The following is a 20,611-nucleotide window of genomic DNA, read 5'->3' as shown; positions in this document are numbered from 1 at the left end:
TCTTCTTGCTATTCTCTGGAACTCTGCATTCAGATGCTTATATCTTTCCTTTTCTCCTTTGCTTTTCGCCTCTCTTCTTTTCACAGCTATTTTTAAGGCCTCCCCAGACAGCCATTTTGCTTTTTTGCATTTCTTTTCCATGGGGATGGTCTTTATCCCTGTCTCCTATACTGTACAATGTCACGAACCTCATTCCATAGTTCATCAGGCACTCTATCTATCAGATCTAGGCCCTTAAATCTATGTCTCACTTCCACTGTATAATCATAAGGCATTTGATTTAGGTCATACCTGAATGGTCTAGCAGTTTTCCCTACTTTCTTCAATTTCAGTCTGAATTTGGTAATAAGGAGTTCATGATCTGAGCCACAGTCAGCTCCTGGTCTTGTTTTTGTTGACTGTGTAGAGCTTCTCCATCTTTGGCTGCAAAGAATATAATGAATCTGATTTTGGTGTTGACCATCTGGTGATGTCCATGTGTAGAGTCTTCTCTTGTGTTGTTGGAAGAGGGTGTTTGCTATGACCAGTGCATTTTCTTGACAAAACTCTATTAGTCTTTGCCCTGCTTCATTCCGCATTCAAGGCCAAATTTGCCTGTTACTCCAGGTGTTTCTTGACTTCCTACTTTTGCATTCCAGTCCCCTATAATGAAAAGGACATCTTTTTTGGGTGTTAGTTCTAAAAGGTCTTGTAGGTCTTCATAAAACCATTCAACTTCAGCTTCTTCAGCATTACTGGTTGGGGCATAGACTTGGATAACTGTGATATTGAATGGTTTTCCTTGGAGACAAACAGAGATCATTCTGTCGTTTTTGAGACTGCATCCAAGTACTGCATTTCAGACTCTTCTGTTGGCCATGATGGCTACTCCATTTCTTCTGAGGGATTCCTGCCTGCAGTAGTGCAGAGTACATCATGAGAAACGCTGGACTGGAAGAAACACAAGCTGGAATCAAGATTGCCGGAAGAAATATCAATCACCTCAGATATGCAGATGACACCACCCTTATGGCAGAAAGTGAAGAGGAACTAAAAAGCCTCCTGATGAAAATGAAAGAGGAGAGCAAAAAGTTGGCTTAAAGCTCAACATTCAGAAAACAAATATCATGGCATCTGGTCCCATCACTTCATGGGAAATAGATGGGGAAACAGTGGAAACAGTGTCAGACTTTATTTTTGAGGGCTCCAGAATCACTGCAGATGGTGACTGCAGCCATGAAATTAAAAGACGCTTACTCCTTGGAAGAAAAGTTATGACCAACCTAGATAGCATATTCAAAAGCGGAGACATTTTTGCCGACTAAGGGCCGTCTAGTCAATGCTATGGTTTTTCCTGTGGTCATGTATGGATGTGAGAGTTGGACTGTGAAGAAGGCTGAGCGCTGGAGAATTGATGCTTTTGAACTGTGGTGTTGGAGAAGACTCTTGAGAGTCCCTTGGACTGCAAGGAGATCCAACCAGTCCATTCTGAAGGAGATCAGCCCTGGGATTTCTTTGGAAGGAATGATGCTAAAGCTGAAACTCCAGTACTTTGGCCACCTCATGAGAAGAGTTGACTCATTGGAAAAGACTCTGATGCTGGGAGGGATTGGGGGCAGGAGAAGAAGGGGATGACCCAGGATGAGATGGCTGGATGGCATCACGGACTCGATGGACGTGAGTCTGGGTGAACTCCGGGAGATTGTGATGAACAGGGAGGCCTGGCGTGCTGCGATTCATGGGGTCGCAAAGAGTTGGACACGACTGAGCGACTGAACTGAACTGAACTCAAAGTAATGAACATGTACAAAGATGTTCATGGATGCACAAAATATTGTGTACTGTTGATTTATCCAAATTTTGTCTATAGACACTTATAAACATGCATGGAAAGCTATATTACATGGCACAAGAATATAATAAAACACTACATCAACCATAGTTAACTTTGGTTCTTAGGATTATAGAAGGCATTCTAAACTTTTTGCAAATGCATATACTATCAGGAAATATGTAGTAAGTATTTAAAAGGAAGCTCTAGCATCCCAGGTATCTCTGTGCCAGGCCCAGAGTAGTAATGAGGCTGCACTGACCTAGCTCCACAGGAAAATTAGTTGAGATTTTCACGGATGCTTCTCCACCCTCAGTGAGAGCAAAAGGGTCTCTCAGGTAGAGATGGTGGAGCAGGTCACCTTAGGTCACATGACTTGTGGACTCTCCCCCTCTGACATCTATGAATTCTAGAAGGTTAGTTCTTCCCATCTAGGAAAAGGAGGCAGCTTGCTCCAGTGAATCTTGCAAGGTTACAGGGGTTGAAACAACCTGTTCCCACTCTCTAAAACAATTACCCCAGGAGAGGAGGTGAGTGGGTGGGGAACTGAGGTGCTCTGAAAGTGTGGCTGACAGCTCAGCCTTGGCTTCAGTAAGTGACTTACCCCAGGGTGCTTGACAAGCCCGAGCAGAGCCAAGGATCAGAGCTCAGAATGTTAGATTATCCTTTTGGCTTTGCACCCTGGGACAGTCAGCCTTTCTCACGGGCCTAGCTGCTCTCAGGTTTTACAAGGAATACAAGCGATTTCCTCTGGAAAGTCAGCCCCATTACAGTGGAATCACTTGCATGGCATCTTGGCTGTGGGGACCTCCTAGAATATTCTCAATTTCCTATTTCTTTGTGCTCTTCCACATTTTGGTACTCCTGGCCATCCTGGCCAGGAGTTTATCTGATGGGGTTTATCTGGGGGTTTATCTGATGACTCATGACAATGATGAGGCTTATCGTTCACCTCACAAAGACATCAAATAATGCCAAAGCATCCTGTGTTGAATGAGAGACCAGTGACTACAAAGATCCAAGTTCCAGTACAAGGAGCCACTGCTGACAACCCAGTCTCAACCCTTTCATGCGTCCTTACAAATTTTTTTTAATCTATTTCTTTTTTTATCTAGATTTTTTATATATTTCTTTTATTCTAAAATACAAATTAGCTCACATGAAATCCTCAGTCAAAGGAAAGCTACCTTTACTCTTAACTCAATGATGGCATGCATGCCTGGCTCTGGGGGCCCATTCTGGGAATTCATCTCCCCAGCATCTTCTTTCAAATTCTTGTCCAAACTTTCTTTTGGGTCAGGATTTTGTTGAACTACTCCACAGGAATGCCCAGAAAATGACAAGCTTCTCCAAGCAGCACAGTTTCTGCCTGGGCTGCTTCTAATTTCATTCTAAATATAATGACATGCGTGTGTGTGTGTACACGCATGCATGCGTACATGTGGAGGCAGGGGAGTGGGGTAAAGGGCCATGTACAGGTTATTTTAATTTTTTCCAAATTTCTTTCCTTAAAAAAGAATAGGAATTAAAAAAAAGAAGAACAGGAATGGAAAGAAAGAACTAGTGAGTTCCAATGTGTTCCATCTTAGATGTAGACAACTCTGCACAACCTACTCAAAATTTCAGTTCTGCAAGCCTTCCCCTTAATGCAGCAGAATAAGATATTACAGAGACAGCACTTGGGCTACTGCACAATCTTACAGTTTAAAAATAAGGACAAGAAAATGGCAGTTGAATAGGATCATATAATGTCATTTAGCATAGGGAATCTTTAATTCCAATGGACATCAACTCAGCCTCTTTTCTAACTCAGAGATAACTGTGAGCCATGGGACCAGAATTAATCAGGCACTTGCCAGAGGTCTGTGTTTTATGTGTCCTAGACACCATTCTGGGTCACATCTGGTTCCCACGAAGGGACACACAGAGGACAGAGTGAGTACGGAGAGGCTCAGAACGATAGACACTGCCAACGGATGGGCTTCCCTGGTGGCGCAGACGATAAAGTATTTGCCTGCAATGCAGGAGACCTGGGTTCGATCCCTGGATTGGAAACATCCCTTAGAGGAAGGCCTGGCAACCCATTCCAGTATTCTTTCCTGGAGAATCTGCATGGACAGAGGAGCCTGGGGTCGGCAAAAAGTCAGACATGACTAAGCAACTAAGGGCAGCACAACATTGCCAACGGATAGTTCCTAAGATGTACAATAACACACTCAAGCACAGTGCTCCTGAGTGTCATTTAGGACATGAAATAAGGAAGGAGCCCTGGCTAGAGAGTTAGCATCTCTGGTTTTCAGAGTCCCAACTAAAATCATCCAGTGTGTGACCTTTGGCAGGAGCCTGAGTTAGACAGTTTCTAACATGTATAGATGTGAACCTGTGTTTCTAACAAAGTAAAGAAATGCAATCAATGAGGTTCCCACAGGTGTCATGCAAAAACCAAGGACGTATTAGACAACTGGGAGATCAGACTCACTGTTGCCTCAAGTGAAAAAGTGAAAGTTGCTCAGTCGTGTCTGACTCTTTGTGACCCCATGGACTATACAGTCCATGGAATTCTCCAGGCCAGAATACTGGAGTGGGTAGCCTTTCCCCTCCCCAGGGGATCTTCCCAACCCAGGGATCGAACCCAGGTCTCCGGCATTGCAGGCGGATTCTTTACCAGCTGAGTCACAAGGGAAGGCCAAGAATATTGGAGTGGGTGGCCTATCGCTTCTTTAGTGGATTTTCTCGACCCAGGAATTGAACTGGGGTCTCCGGCATTGCAGGCAGATTCTTTGCTATATCAAGTTCAGTTTAATTTGGATCTGAGACTTGAGTTTTTAAAATACATCAGGGTTTCACAATTACAGGGGCCAAGTTTGTATATTCTGTTCCTCTGTATATAAACCGAATACAAAAGGATGCTTCAGCATGAAGTTAGGATCTGGATTAACATCTTCCATCTCCTGACTTTGCATTATGGAAAAGCATCCACTGAGAGGATAACTAGAGGGCCAGAGAAAGCATCATCCTCAGCAGCTCCCTCTACACACTCCCTTCAGCGCTGTCCTCTGCTAAATCCAGCTCTGTCTGGATACTGACATTTGGTTTCTCCTATCCTATTTGGTGATAAGCAGAATGAAACCACTGAACTCCACCTTCATAGCACATAAAAGGGGGAGTAATAGAGATGATCTGCCTTTGAAGAACCTGGTGAATAATTTATGTAAGTGCACAGACTCACTAAAATGATTACCCTGATTTCCATCACCAAAATGGGGGCTTCAGTCTGCAATTAAAGCTACCAGAAACTGCTTAGATTCCAGAGTAACCAAAGAAAACAATGGAATTGAAAAGCATGATGGAATTGCTTGCCTAAGAAGCAGCATGTGTATATAGCTATTCCTGTGAGCAAACTTGAACATACTCCCTTTCCTATTTTACAACTGCAGCTCACGACTGGACAGAAGTCTGTCAGTTAACCAACACTTACAGAATTCATTGGTGGACATATCCAAATGCAAAATTTTTAGTCTGAGTCACCGGAGACAGGCAACAAGAGGAGGAGGAAGCTATTGGCTTACCTGTGCTGGGAATCATTCTGGTCTGTAGATGGTATCGTCAAACACTCATCATGTCCATGGAAAAGACGTACTACATGCCCACCAAGCAGGTATCCTGTAACAGAATTATACCCTACCATGAGCTGACAGGAAGCTGAATAATGAGAACATATCTGAGTCAGTTATTCTAGAAAACACAAAGAGAGAAGCATTTGGGAAATGACAGATTCCACGAGTTCAGGCCTCAGGTAGAAAATCGACAAGAAAGTCAAACCAATTCTAACACTGAAAGTTAAATAGGGATTCAGAGATGAACAAGCCCAGTATCTAAAGGGAAGGTGAAAACAATGTCAATTCATGTCATTAAAAGCCAAAAGGTCACCTGTAACTAATACAATGTATATCAACTATGCCTCAATAAAATAATACATTTAAAAAATACACATACACACACAACCAAAAGGAAATTTGACTTGCTACTCTTAGGAAGATCAAAATTTTCCAACTGTTGAGGACATAAATACACCCAACACCAAGTTCCTGGATAAGCTCTTATAATGTTGGTGTGTGTATTCTGTGGTAAGTTTCAAACCAAATTGCAGTCATGAGAAAGTAAGATGATACTGGGAAAGGAGAAGCAAGCTTATTCTGAGCTTTCTTAGGAGTAGCTAGTTTTCGAACATGTTAAATAAACACAGATCAAACCTGAATGCTATTCTAACACCAAGAGAAGGCAGAATGATGTTCCAGAAACCCTGAGTGGCCAAGCAGAGAGGCAGCTATCACCTAGCCCTTAGCTTTCACAATAAGGAAAGGAATCTCAATAGCCATGGAGTTCAGAGATGGATAGGAAACAATGACCTTCAAGGACATGATGGCCAAATAGTCTTCAAATAAACAGCAAGTCTCCATTTAAAAAACATGGTAGCAGGAGAAGGGTCCCAGTATGAACTTTACTTTACATGAAGAAGTGGAATTTGTCATCCCTTTGAAACAAAAATTTCTCCCAACTAGTCTGTTCTCAGGAGACATATGGACTTAATATGTTCAATGTCTGTATCAGGATTTTGAGAAAATCACATAATTAGATCACTCTAGGGCCTGTGAAACTATTTTAAGTGTTGGATTATAACAGTAAGAAGGAGAAGTCATGCCAGGGGAGAAAAGGGTGTTATCAATACATCTTATACAGGGATAGTCTTGATATTCCCTAGTTCATTTTCTCCATCTGTCTAGGTAAGGCAAGTTCTTCTTAAGCTTTCCTCAAATGTTTAGAAGTTATTTTCTCATCTTCCTCTCTTTTACTGTACAAATATTTACAATTGTATACTTTTTTGTATTAAAATAATTCATGATATACTGTGGGGGCACTATTAACAGCCAACTTATTTAGAAAGTTAACCCCTTCCATGATCACATTCTTGATTAAATGATCTATCATTTTACAATGGCACAGCCATGCTCCATTTGCAGCCCATCATTTACAGTCCCCAGGCTTCTCCAATCAATATTCTATGGCACGGAGGAAGCTGCCAAATGCTGGCTCATTACAACATTTCTTAATTGAAATATACCAGGGCAATAATCAGGAGAGAAGGGTCTCGAGGAGGATCACTCCTTTTCTCAAGGGTTGAACTGGGTTTCTCACCAGCAGATGCTGAGAGAGCATTTTGCACAGAGTCAGATAGCGCAAGTGATCAGCTGCCCAAGCTCTACCACAAGGGCACTCAATACTTTTAAAAGCATTGTTGTGAAATGATTCGCAATTAATTCATCTCCACAAACCCTCTTGTGGGACTGAGCATTAATATTATCCCTATAGTGGAAAAGAACAAAATTAACGTGGAGAAGATTCGGTCAAAACTTCCTCAGGGAATATTTTAACCTGGGATTCCTTGGTTCCTGAGAGAAAGGGAATGACTGACAAAACATTTAGAGCAGTGGGTGAATTCTGGTGTGAAAGAAGAGAGCTGAACACATCCTGCCTTTGAAAAGCCATCCTTCAGCTGCTAAAAGAGTTAAAAATTTGCTGTTCCTCATTTTTCAAGTTAGCTGTGATGCCTCCTGAAACTGGGGTATCACCTTGACAACTCTCAATTTTCCATTTTCCAACATCATCTAATAGAAAGAGGTTCCACAGACTCAAGATTTAAAACAGGGTTAGAACCTGTGATATGAGTATTTAAAAAAAAATTCTGATCTTGCTATAAAGTGCTAGAATGTGATGTGATAACCCTTAGGTCACTGGCATCTGATTATCCTGCTCAGCAGTGATATTACCCACGAGTAAAATAAGGCCGGTATATTTATTATATAACTTGAAAGGTGTTATTGACTTTGCCTAGCTCAAAAAATAGAATGTGCTGAACAAACTTTGATGATCTTACTTCTAACAGAAAAATAAAATATGGAGAAAATGCCATTTGTTATTTTTAAATGGCCTTCCATAAATATAAGTAAAAACAAATGGCCAAACATCCTTTTATTATAGAGAAAGTCCTCCTCCCACCTGTAGAGAGAGATGCATTGGGGAGAAATATAAAAAAATATCACCTTCTTGGCAAATAATGTCTTCTAAAATTGAACCTGCTAAGGTCTGTATACTCATAACCATAAATAAAACTGAAAAGTCAGTGGAAGAAGAAAGGTATGTCTCCAAGGTCCTGAACGCACACAGTGCCAAAACAATGGTACATTGAAAGAATTGTAAAATCATGTCAGAAGTGCTCATGAAATCAGAAATCAGGACAGGAAATAACCCATATTAACATGAGAGAAAGGAATTCAGGTGAACCAAAAATCATACTAAGTGGGTACTGAGACACCTGTGCCAGAACTGGAAAGTCGCAAAATATGTCAATATACACAGCATAAGACAAACAGGCAGGGTGAGAGGTGAACACACAGAGAGAAGCACACCTTCTTCAATGCTACTTCCTGAGCACGTAGGATGTACATTCCAGAGTGTCTGCATAAAGGAGGCATCCACTTGTATGTTACCATTTGATATTGAGAGATGCTGCAGCAGAAACAGAAATGAGACATCCTTTAAATCACCAGGCCAGGCCTGACAGAAACAGCTCACCTAGAATTTCAAGGATTGAATTAAACAGCCTTACTCTCATCAGGCTTTTTGTACCTAGGCTGTGGGAGATTGCTCCACCCCATCTCGAAGCAGTTTCAAAGTGGGACACTTTATTCAGGGAAGAGGAAGTATTCAGCTACAGAGGTGGCAGACATGCTGACTTCATCCCCTCAGCTGGATCTCAAATTCAACAGGAAGTTACAAAACATCTATCCTTGGCAGGAGAAGGGGACTTAACAAATGGGAAAAATTAATCCAGCCTTTGGTCTAGGCAAAGTAAAATCTGCTGGCAGAACTGGTGCTGGGAAGCTTAAAAACTTATCTCTGACATTTCTCTGATCTGTAAGGAACTGCCCCCATCCCTTAAGGGCCTGATGTCAGTGTTGCTTGACATCTTGTATGGTATGCAAGTACCACTACCAGGGGCAAAATTTCACCTGCCTCTTCCAACCACTGTGACATCCCACACTCTGAAGCACGTCCAATTCTCTTTCTCCCTCCAGTTATGGTTTTATATCCAACACTTTCTGGCTTGTTCCTAATTAGACAAGAGCTAACCAAAGTGATAAACTGAGTCCCTGGTGGCTCAGATGGTAAAGAATCTGCCTGCGATGCAGGAGATCTGGGTTTGACCCCTGGGTCAGGAAGATCCCCTGGAGAAGGGAGTGGCTATCCATTCCAGTATGCTTGCCTCGAAAATTCCATGGACAGAGAAGCCTGGAAGGCTACATTCCATGGGGTCACAAAGAGTTGGAAGACTGAGCAACTAACACTACTATTAAAGGGAACTACTGTGTCAATTGTTGGCTTTTTAGGAAGTGCCTGGGGGCATTTAAGCTGGGAACAGTGCTTTAATCTAAAAAAAAAAAAAAAAGTAAAGTTACATTCCAGGCCCCATGATAATATGGCAGGAGAGACAATCTCATCATGTCTCAAGTATACTGTGTAAAGCTAATCTTATCCTACCCAATCTGATGTGGTTCTGTTTTCCCTGGCCATCCATTCCTAAAAGAAACAAGTCTGGAAATGAAAGATGCTTGTGTTAGGAGGTACTTACAAGGTATCTTTCAGAGGACACACTGACGAGGATGAGGTCATCACCAATTCGAACCTTTTCTCCCTCAGACCTCTGCTTGGAAGCGGGATGAATGGTCCACCAACAGGCTTCTCCTACACAAAGGCTCCTTGAATTAGTGACTGCATCACAGAAGTCAGTGTCCCTAACTCTGCCCCTCATTCTCCTTCCTCCTGTTGAGAATCCCTGAAACACACACACACACACACACACACACACGCACGCACGCACGCACGCACGCACACATGCACGCACCCTCCAGACCTCCATTTCTATTTATCTATAAGCATTCCAGTTACCCCCACGTCTGCTCTTGATTATGTTTATCACTTTCATTTTCTTTACAAACAGAAAGATAGTGTTTAGAGAAGAATACTGGAGCCCAAAAGCTACAGAAGCCTTTGAGTATTTTTAATACACACAGAAAAATGATATTTTTTTTCATATGCACCTACAAATATTTCAGAAATAACTTCGTTGGTCTACTGACCACTTACAGACCGTTATCTTTGCCTCACCCCTTCCTCATGAAATTCTACTAAATCATCAGTAATTTCACTAAAAAAAAAAAAATCAGAAAAAATCTAAAGGTCTAAATCTATAAGGTCTAAGACAGCAGGTAAGAAATAAATAGCAAAGGAGAAAAATTGATATTTTGGGGAAAGGAATGTCAAAAGATGCTTTTAGCCAAGACAAAGCTACAACTCCAGTCTCTGGGTAAGAAAATGGATTGAGAAGTTGATCCTAAGAAGTAAGGCCACTCCTGCTACATATTCTCCAGAAATTCTGTGGAATTGGAGGTAGCAGAGGCAACCATAGAAGATGGGGTTGAAAACAGGAGGAGTGGCTGAAAGTTTTAAGGGAACATTTGATCTTTTTCTCTATCCTGCAGGCCAGGCGACTCTTCCTCCTCCACTCTACAGAAGAATAGAAGTGATATCCGTGGAATGACAAACCACTCCAGGTATCAGGCACTGTCAGACATGGAAGTAAAGAGTATCGCTGAAAATGGAGAATAATTAGAATTCTGTGCTCTGATTAGTAAAATCTCAGCTCCCTTTCCTCTGCCTCCATTCCTCAGCTTCCAGAATGCCAGCTGTGATGCTGAACCACCCCCGACCCAAATGAAGATTACTGTTTAGTTTGGAAGCAAAACTACCCAACAAAAACCATACTGCTGTTTGGGCATATCCAGTGCAATGTCCAGGTCCCTGCTAGATTATCGCAAAGTGAAACTTAACACATGGCAAGCCACTCACACAGCTGGGGCTTCCTGTCAGTTTTTACTGCCTTGATCTAAACATCAGCTGGAACCAGGGATAAGCTGACATGTAAGGAAAGTCTCTAACATGAACAACAGGAATAAACCAAAAAGTGGGGAAAGGGGAAAAATAAAGATTACAGAGAGCTAAAGATAACTTCAAACAAATCTTAGAATTAATAATCTCAGAGGCATAAGGAAAAGTAACATTCATGAAGCAGCTTAGGAGAGTATCCATGAAGGGTCCCTTCAAAGAGAAAAAAATCTCTTTGATCCTAAAAAAGAGAGAAAGAAACAGGAAAGTTATAGGATAAAGTTGAAAATTTTTCCCACAATGAAGAATGAAGAAAAGCAGATTAGAAACAAGACTGCAAAGAAAATTAGGAAACCGACCTAGAGGAATTTCAGAAAGCAGTAAGAGAACATGAAGGGAGAACATTAACTAAGAGATATTTAACTTTTCCCAAGGCTGAAAGACAAACACTTTTAGAATGAAGGGGCCCGCAGAGTCCCTAGCACAGTGGAGAATGGACATACACACGCACACACACCAGGGTCCACTCCTGTGAGACTAAGAACAAGAAAGAAAGAAAAGAAAAAAAAGAACAAGAAAGATCCAGGACAAGACAGCACTGTAGAACTGTAGACATCAGGGCAAAAGAGAAGATCCAGGTAGCTCAGAAAATATAAACAGGTCACACACAAAGGATCAGGAAGCATAATGTGGACAGACGTCTCAACAGCCAGACCAAAAGCTAGAAGAAAACAAAAAACCTTCAGGGTGCTGAGAAAAAAATATTTCCCATATAGAATGCTTCTATGAATTACTTGTGAAGCTGAAATTAACAAACTTTCAGACAACAATTTGTCTCCCATGGATATTTTCTGTAAAAGTTACTGGAAACGGGCTCCCCCCAAATGGTGTGATCAACCAATAAGGGAGGAAAACATGAGATCTGGGAAATACAGAATGTTGAAAGAGGAAACAGGAATTTCCCTCATGATGGTGTATGTTTCTAAGAAGATGTAACCAACAGAATAGCTATTGTGACCGAATCTAATCAGGGACAGTTACTGTTCTATGGGACAGTTTGGAAATAAATGACTAGGTCATGGAAAGTAAAGCAACAAACAAGGCAGTTATTAAGTAGTGGAAAGCACAAAGGTAATACCACAAAGTGGACTGACCATAGTATATCATGAGTCTCATTTGCAAATAAAAGTTACAGTTATGCCAATGTAAGTAGTTACTATTGACTTGTTAGTTATATAAAAAATAGGTGCAAATATACTAGGCAGGTGGAAGGAGAAAACAGAGAAGAGAGGAGCACAAGAGGTACATTTTTATTATTCATTTAGGACATCAATATATCATGCCCAGTCTGGAAAGAATAACTAAAGAGCAGAAAGCCGTATGACTACGCACAGTGGGGAACATACTGGAGGAGCTGAAAGTGGATGCCTGAGAGGCGGGGGTCCAGAACAGGGAGGGCCGGGGCAAGAGGTAGACGCTTTCCGCACGCAAAAGAGCACGATGTCTCTCTTTATGTTCAGGTGTTACTTTGATTCACTTTGGATAAATAAATATGATAACATTGATTACACTTTAATTAGACTTAAAATTTTATAACAGAAGAGGCTGGTCTCTACATTCAAAGAGGAAAATGACAGGTGTGTATCCATCATGTGCACTGGACCACTGAGGGGGATCAGGATGAAGGGGTCCTAAAGAGATGCATAGGAGAAGGCACCTTTGCTCTCTCACCCTCTCCTGGGAGCAGGGCAGTGGTCTGGAGCCCAGGAATGGGCCAATCCCTAAGTCAGTAGGGTATGTGGGGCCAGTTGAGGATCCTAAAATGTTTTTTCCCCCCAATTCTAAACTAATCCTAAATCTATGTCTAGAAAACAACAACAAAAACTTTCAAAAGGGAAAAAAAGAAAGAACTCCTTAAAGCAAAACCAAGGGCAAAATGGTCATCAGTTCTGTTAAGTCAGTCAAATAATTTATTATCCACTGTGCAGGGGAAACGCTTCCAGAAATATTCAAGAAACTGCTTCCAAACTTCTCCTCACATTCTCCTAGACATTCAACTCAACTATTGTTTTCAATTCAGAAGCGGCTTCTGAGTCAAAAGTGCATTCGCAGGATGACCTGGGTAAACACAGCAATGCTATTCTGTTGGTTCCTGAGCAACCCTCCTTTTAAGGAGAGAAGACTCACCCCAGGCCATACTGAACCGCATCTGAGCTGCAGCGAAGTTATTTCCCTCTCCCACATATACCAAGCTGACTTTCTTCAAGGTGAATATGAAATGGGTTGGGGATGAGGGAGGTAAAATAAATTATTTTAGGCTCTAGGTTTTCATGTGGATACCAAAAGAGGAACTCCCCAGGTCATCAGGTGCCCAATATGCTACTGGAGATCAGAGGAGAAATAACTACAGAAAGAACGAAGGGATGGAGCCAAAGCAAAAACAATACCCAGTTGTGGATGTGACTGGTGATATAGAAGCAAGATCTGATGCTATAAAGAGCAATATTGCATAGGAACCTGGAATGTCAGGTCCATGAATCAAGGCAAATTGGAAGTGGTCAAACAAGAGATGGCAGGGGTGACCATCAACATCTTAGGAATCAGCGAACTAAAATGGACTGGAATGGGTGAATTTAACTCAGATGACCATTATATCTACTACTGTGGGCAGGAATCCTTCAGAAAATATGGAGTAGTCATCATGGTCAACAAAAGAGTCCAAAATGCAGTACTTGGATGCAATCTCAAAAACGACAGAATGATCTCTGTTCGTCTCCAAGGCAAACCATTCAATATCACAGTTATCCAAATCTATGCCCCAACCAGTAACACTGAAGAAGCTGAAGTTGAACGGTTTTATGAAGACCTACAAGACCTTTTAGAACTAACACCCAAAAAAGATGTCCTTTTCATTATAGGGGACTGGAATGCAAAAGTAGGAAGTCAAGAAACACCTGAAGTAACAGGCAAATTTGGCCTTGAATGTGGAATGAAGCAGGGCAAAGACTAATAGAGTTTTGCCAAGAGAACGCACTGGTCATAGCAAACACCCTCTTCCAACAACACAAGAGAAGACTCTACACATGGACATCACCAGATGGTCAACACCAAAATCAGATTCATTATATTCTTTGCAGCCAAAGATGGAGAAGCTCTACACAGTCAACAAAAACAAGACCAGGAGCTGACTGTGGCTCAGATCATGAACTCCTTATTACCAAATTCAGACTGAAATTGAAGAAAGTAGGGAAAACTGCTAGACCATTCAGGTATGACCTAAATCAAATCACTTATGATTATACAGTGGAAGTGAGAAATAGATTTAAGGGCCTAGATCTGGTAGATAGAGTGCCTGATGAACTATGGAATGAGGTTCGTGACATTGTGCAGGAGACAGGGATCAAGACCATCCCCATGGAAAAGAAATGCAAAAAAGCAAAATGGCTGTCTGGGAAGGCCTTACAAATAGCTGTGAAGAGAAGAGAGGTGAAAAGCAAAGGAGAAAAGGAAAGATATAAGCATCTGAATGCAGAGTTCCAGAGAATAGCAAGAAGAGATAAGAAAACCTTCTTCAGCGATCAATGCAAAGAAATAGAGGAAAACAACAGAATGGGAAAGACTAGACATCTCTTCAAGAAAATGAGAGATACCAAGGAAACATTTCATGCAAAGATGGGCTTGATAAAGGACAGAAATGGTATGGACCTAACAGAAGCAGAAGATATTAAGAAGAGGTGGCAAGAATACACGGAAGAACTGTATAAAAAAGATCTTCATGACCCAGATAGTCATGATGATGTGATCACTAATCTAGAGCCAGACATCTTGGAAAGTGAAGTCAACTGGGCCTTAGAAAGCATCACTACGAACAGAGCTAGTGGAGGTGATGGAATTCCAGTTGAGCTGTTTCAAATCCTGAAAGATGATGCTGTGAAAGTGTTGCACTCAATATGCCAGCAAATTTGGAAAACTCAGCACTGGCCACAGGACTGGAAAAGGTCACTTTTCATTCCAATCCCAAAGAAAGGCAGTGCCAAAGAATGCTCAAACTACCACACAATTGCACACATCTCACATGCTAGTAAAGGAATGCTCAAAATTCTCCAAACCAGGCTTCAGCAATACATGAACCGTGAACTCCCTGATGTTCAAGGTGGTTTTAGAAAAGGCAGAGGAACCAGAGATCAAATTGGCAACATGTGCTGGATCATGGAAAAAGCAAGAGAGTTCCAGAAAAACATCTGTTTCTGCTTTATTGACTATGCCAAAGCCTTTGACTGTGTGGATCACAATAAACTGCGGAAAATTCTGAAAGAGATGGGAATACCAGACCACCTGACCTGCCTCTTGAGAAATCTGTATGCAGGTCAGGAATCAACAGTTAGAACTGGACATGGAACAACAGGATGGTTCCAAATAGGAAAAGGAGTACGTCAAGGCTATATATTGTCACCCTGCTTATTTAACTTCTATGCAGAGTACATCATGAGAAACGCTGGACTGGAAGAAACACAAGCTGGAATCAAGATTGTTGGGAGAAATATCAATCACCTCAGATATGCAGATGACACCACCCTTATGGCAGAAAGTAAAGAGGAACTAAAGAGCCTCTTGATGAAAGTGAAAGAGGAGAGTGAAAAAGTTGGCTTAAAGGTCAACATTCAGAAAACGAAGATCATGGCATCTGGTCCCATCATTTCATGGCAAATAGATGGGGAAACAGTGGAAACAGTCTCAGACTTTATTTTTTGGGGCGGTCCAGAATCACTGCAGATGGTGGCTTCAGCCATGAAATTAAAAGACGCTTACTCCTTGGAAGGAAAGTTATGACCAACCTAGATAGCATATTCAAAAGCAGAGACATTACTTTGCCGACTAAGGTCTGTCTAGTCAAGGCTATGGTTTTTCCTGTGGTCATGTATGGATGTGAGAGTGGGACTGTGAAGAAGGCTGAGCACCAAAGAATTGATGCTTTTGAACTGTGGTGTTGGAGAAGACTCTTGAGAGTCCCTTGGACTGCAAGGAGATCCAACCAGTCCATTCTGAAGGAGATCAACCTTGGGATTTCTTTGGAGAGAATGATGCTAAAGCTGAAACTCCAGTACTTTGGCCACCTCATGAGAAGAGTTGACTCATTGGAAAAGACTCTGATGCTGGGAGGGATTGGCAGCAGGAGGAGAAGGGGACGACAGAGGATGAGATGGCTGGATGGCATCACGGACTCGATGGACATGAGTCTGAGTGAACTCCGGGAGTTGGTGATGAAGGGAGGCCTTGCGTGCTGTGATTCACGGGGTCATGAAGAGTCGGACACGACTGAGCGACTGAACTGAACTGAACTGAGGTTTTCTTGAACGCCTGGTCAACCCTGTCCCCTGTCTTTCTGCCAACGTCAGCCGCTTCTGAAAGGCCAGCTTGAACCTGGGTTGATGCATGTGTTTCCCTCATCTGTTAGCAGAATTCATACCAAGTTTGATTTTAGGAATTTGGGGTAAAAAAAAAAGTGGTAGAATGAGTAATATTCTCTGCTATTTCCCTATATTTTTACTGAAGCCTCTAGTAACTAAAAACAAAAAATAGGTTTCCTGAACACATGACTAGAAAGTGGTTATTTTTTAAATTTCTTCCCAAGTCCCAAAAAGTCTAAAGTCATTTTTTGGTATAAATAGTATGAACATATATGACTTTTCCGATTACGTGCTCCAAGACAGACAGTTGGTTTATATTTAGAGGTCAGCTTACACTCAGAATGTGTCACTTCTCTTATTTTGTAATTTTCAGCAAAAGTTGACAACACCTTAGAGGAAATTATATTTCAAGAATAACACGCTTTAGCTGAAAACAAAGCAACCTCAAATCATATTCAAATATAATCTGACTTTAGTCAAACAAAGAAACAAACAAAAACTAAACCTAGCGGGCTGAGGCAGGCCTACTCTTCCGCTCTCTGTATAAAAAGGGGAAGAGAAAGAGAGGTGGGGGACTTACGTCAGGTGTTCTTGGACATGACTGTGTATGATCCAGAAATAACAGATCCAGAGTAAACCCTAGATTCCTTCCCCCCAGATTAAATGTAGGTTAAATTCTAGATTCTTAAAAACAGGTTAAACTATACCTTTTTTTTTCTAAATCATATGTAAAATCAGATAATCTTGGACCATCTCCTTCTGTACTGCTGTAGTTTTAGAATAATTACATGAACTTTGTCCTTCTTTGGCCCCAACAATTTGGGGGAAAATGTCATAATATTAAAGACTTTCTCCAGTGAGACTCTTCCTGCCATGTGACCTAGGCTGTTTGCTCTTCCCTGGCTTTTTTTCCTGCCCAATTTCTAAGCCTGGGGCTCAGCTTCAGAGCAGGTCTATGTAACATCCTTCCAGTAAACTCTTTCTGCTTGAGTTAACAGAGTCAGTTTCTGCTGTTTGCAACCAAGAATCCTGATTGGTCCATAAGCCCAACCTCTAAACGGAGCAGAAATTACATACGTAATGCCCTTGGCAGGCAGATTGCTCATGAATATTTCCAGCCACAGGAAACATCTTCCATCTCGAGGCCAGCTGTTCCTTTGCTGGATACTGCAGGTATTACAGAGTGATTTCCTTCACTGAGATGAAATGGGCCTGTTTTCAACGTCTATCCATTGCTTCACTGGTCTTTGGAATAACCTACAGCAAGTCAGCCCCTTCTTTGATTAACTAGAAACATTTGTTGATAGTTATCTTAGTCATCTGTTCTTCATTTAAACCTGTATCATCCTGGTTACCATCTTTTTTAGGATCCACCACTTGACTGTCATTTTTGATTGAACTAAAATTAAAAAAATAGCCAGTGTTTCCCAAACTATATGATGTATAGTGCTAATGGTGGAGGGCAGTTAAACAACACTGAGTCATATAGTGAGAAATTTCCTTTACTACTTTCAAACCTTTTGACTGTAACAGAAAGTTTTCAGTTTGGAGCTTGTATACCATGAACACTTTTCTAATATTTGCCAACATTCTTCAATTATTGAGTGACATGGTTTTCTTTACATTATATTCTTTTTTTGCAGCGAGCAATACCAGTTTTCTACTTACAGCAATGATGTTAGTTTTGTTTATAAAATTTTAAATACAAAAGTAAATTTAAGGAAAAATATAAATTAATAATAAAGCTGATGCACAGGAATGGCAGATCTATGAAGGTGGATATCATTGACTAATATCTGGGAAACACTGCTTTAAAAATAGCTGATTCAATGCAGAATAAAATGGGACTCGTTTTTTTTTTAAATCTAGACTATACTTTATTATGTAAACCTTCCGTATGCTTTGTTTTTTAAAGCAGTTATTCATTACCATTGGTTTTTCTCAGGAATAACTTCTCTACTTATTTTCAGTATCTAACCCTAAAAATTGTTTTTCTTTGAGACTCTGGCAGATTGTGGTTAAAGCCTCATGCTAACCTTCATTTTGCATTCCTATGTTTTCATTCTGCATTCCAATAATATTCTTTATTATTCTTCTTTTCCAGAGTTCTATCAGACCTATTTCTTGACCAGGTTGGTTTGGAATCCCAAATGATTTGCGTCCAGCCTCCTTCTCAACCCCCCCCCCCCCCCAGCCCAAGATCCCACTGAGCAGCAGGTCTAGGGCATGCTGACTTACCTGTGGCGTGTTCCCGTAGACCTACATCAAAGGCAAGTTTATCCGTCTGGGACCTTGATGTCGTCAAACATGTTAGATACTGTGGAATAAGAGCAGATGCTAGTAAAGTCATACTCTTCTGTCGGATCTCACCATTAGCTGGCTTCTCTGTTTCAACACTGAGCTGCTATGAAGAGGGCTTCTTGATTGTTCATGGCTACAGTGCTTCTGGGATATATTTTCATAATGTATTTAAAACCTCGAAGATGTTCTTATCTGATGACCCAGAGATTTGACTCATAGGACTATGAGAAATAAGTTTAAATAGAAAAAGTTTGAAATATGAAATATGCTTTAGTTCAAAGATACTCTGAAACTTTTAAACTGAGAATATGAACAGAACATAAATGACCAACAATAATGGAAAGGCTGATAAACTCTGGTCCTTCATTTTATGGAATATTATGTTACCATGGAGAGTATTTATCAAGAGTGTAGAACAGTATGGAATATATACAAAACAGTGTACTTGTATGGTTGCCACATATGCAAAATTCAAATGCCTAGCAACCGGGCTAAAGCGAATTACACCAAACTGAGAGCAGGTTGTCTTTGGACAGTGGGAACATCCATGATAATATCCTCATTTCTATTCGTCTTCTGCTTTTCAGTTTTTCTATCAGCTTTAAAGCTTCTCAAATAATGTCTGATTTTTTCTAATTATAAAAATACATGTGCATGGAAAATTGAAAAATTATTTTCAAAAGTAACTTCATAAAGGAAAAAAGTCCACACAGCCTATTCCCTGCCTCCTTTATTGACAGGCACAGCAAGTTTTCTTAGAATTGGACTGAGAGGCAGATATGCATTTGGCACAAACTTCCTGAGTTATAATTCTAATTCTCTGCAACAGGAAAACACAGAATCATTGTATTGTATAGCCATCTCTCACGGGCTTTATTCTCAGAGCTACTCCTAAAAGGAACTGGCTAGTATAGGGTTCATGTTAACTGTGAGTGCGATTTCTTGGGAGTAGAGGTCAACCAACCTCATGTTGACTAATGTAAACCTTCCTCTTTGTAGCACAATGCTAGCCTGAGTTTTTAAAGCCAAGAGAAGTATACTGTTTGAGCTTTTATTTATTCCATTTAGGGAGAAAAAGAGAGGTGCTAGGGTTTTATTTACCCTATGGATAAGCACCAGATTCCTAAAGATAAATGATCACCTCTCAGTTCTAGAGATTGCCAGGGTGCAAAATTTCCCTGCTCTCTAACAGTCCCCATCTCCTGCTCAGATAACTTTCCATTTGGTCATTTTTGTTTGTCCTTTGCCACAAGGGACTATCACAGATGAATGTCCAGGCTGAAAAGGTCAACTTCTTACCAGTGTTCAGGAAAAAAAAATGCTGCAATAAATAAATTATTTAAGAAGCAGCTGCTGTTCTGCCTGCCAATTTGACAGTTCAAGCTTTGAGACGAATTTTGCAGTGTCCGCTGCAGGTGTAAAATGTGTGAAAATAAAGTCCTGAGTTAACGTAACAGTTTTTCACTGGGGTTAGAGAAAGAAATGTTCCTTACGCTGATAGTAAGGGAGAATGATACATGTAGGAACTGGGGGTAAATATCATTAGAACTGCCTCAGATTATACTTGACCGAGGTCACGATATTCCTCTTAACACTCCCTGCAAAAGAACTGCAATATTTGAATTTTACAAATTACATTTATTAAAACTTGAAAAAAAAATTCAAGTTATATTGAGTTATCTAATTTCGGTTAATTCTAGTTCTAGATCCCTGAAGAGTTATAGCTTGATCTGCTTCCTGCCTCTGGATTAACGTAATACCTTCAAATTCAGGAATGAAGGACCAGATATCATCCTATTTCCTTTAGCTAGTAAAAGAGAAATTTTACAAAAATCCCATTTGATTGCCTTTCCACCTATGCTGGTTATCCTTATACATGCGAGTCATCAGTTATTCCAGGTATATCTGATCATCCAGTCAACAAATATTTTCTAAGCATTTATCAGAGCACCACACTTGGTCAAGTTAGGTTTAGTTACATAAATTTTTTTTAAAAGACATAATCCTTTTCCTTATGGAGTGGCAGGGAAGGTGGTCAGATGTTAAGTAAACACAGATGTACAACTGCTAAGTGAGGTAAGTTACTAAG

At 40.8% G+C, this 20,611-nt stretch overlaps 1 protein-coding gene across 1 annotated transcript in view; it reads right to left on the bottom strand.

Annotated features, from left to right (window-relative positions):
• The window catches only part of RYR3 (ryanodine receptor 3), a 386,865-nt gene that overhangs the window by 305,463 nt on the left and 60,791 nt on the right, over positions 1-20,611 (bottom strand). The window contains exons 4-7 of the mRNA XM_068992826.1: positions 18,460-18,538; positions 9,501-9,613; positions 8,278-8,377; positions 5,380-5,473 (exon numbers count right to left, since the gene is read on the bottom strand). Of these exons, the coding sequence (XP_068848927.1) occupies positions 5,380-5,473; positions 8,278-8,377; positions 9,501-9,613; positions 18,460-18,538 (386 nt within the window). The remainder of the gene's footprint in view (positions 1-5,379; positions 5,474-8,277; positions 8,378-9,500; positions 9,614-18,459; positions 18,539-20,611) is intronic.

This window comes from Capricornis sumatraensis, chromosome 2 (assembly GCF_032405125.1).
Source record: "Capricornis sumatraensis isolate serow.1 chromosome 2, serow.2, whole genome shotgun sequence".
NCBI lineage: Eukaryota > Metazoa > Chordata > Mammalia > Artiodactyla > Bovidae > Capricornis > Capricornis sumatraensis.
The sequence above is the reverse complement of the archived record's forward strand: the minus strand, read 5'-3'. Positions and strand labels throughout refer to the sequence as shown.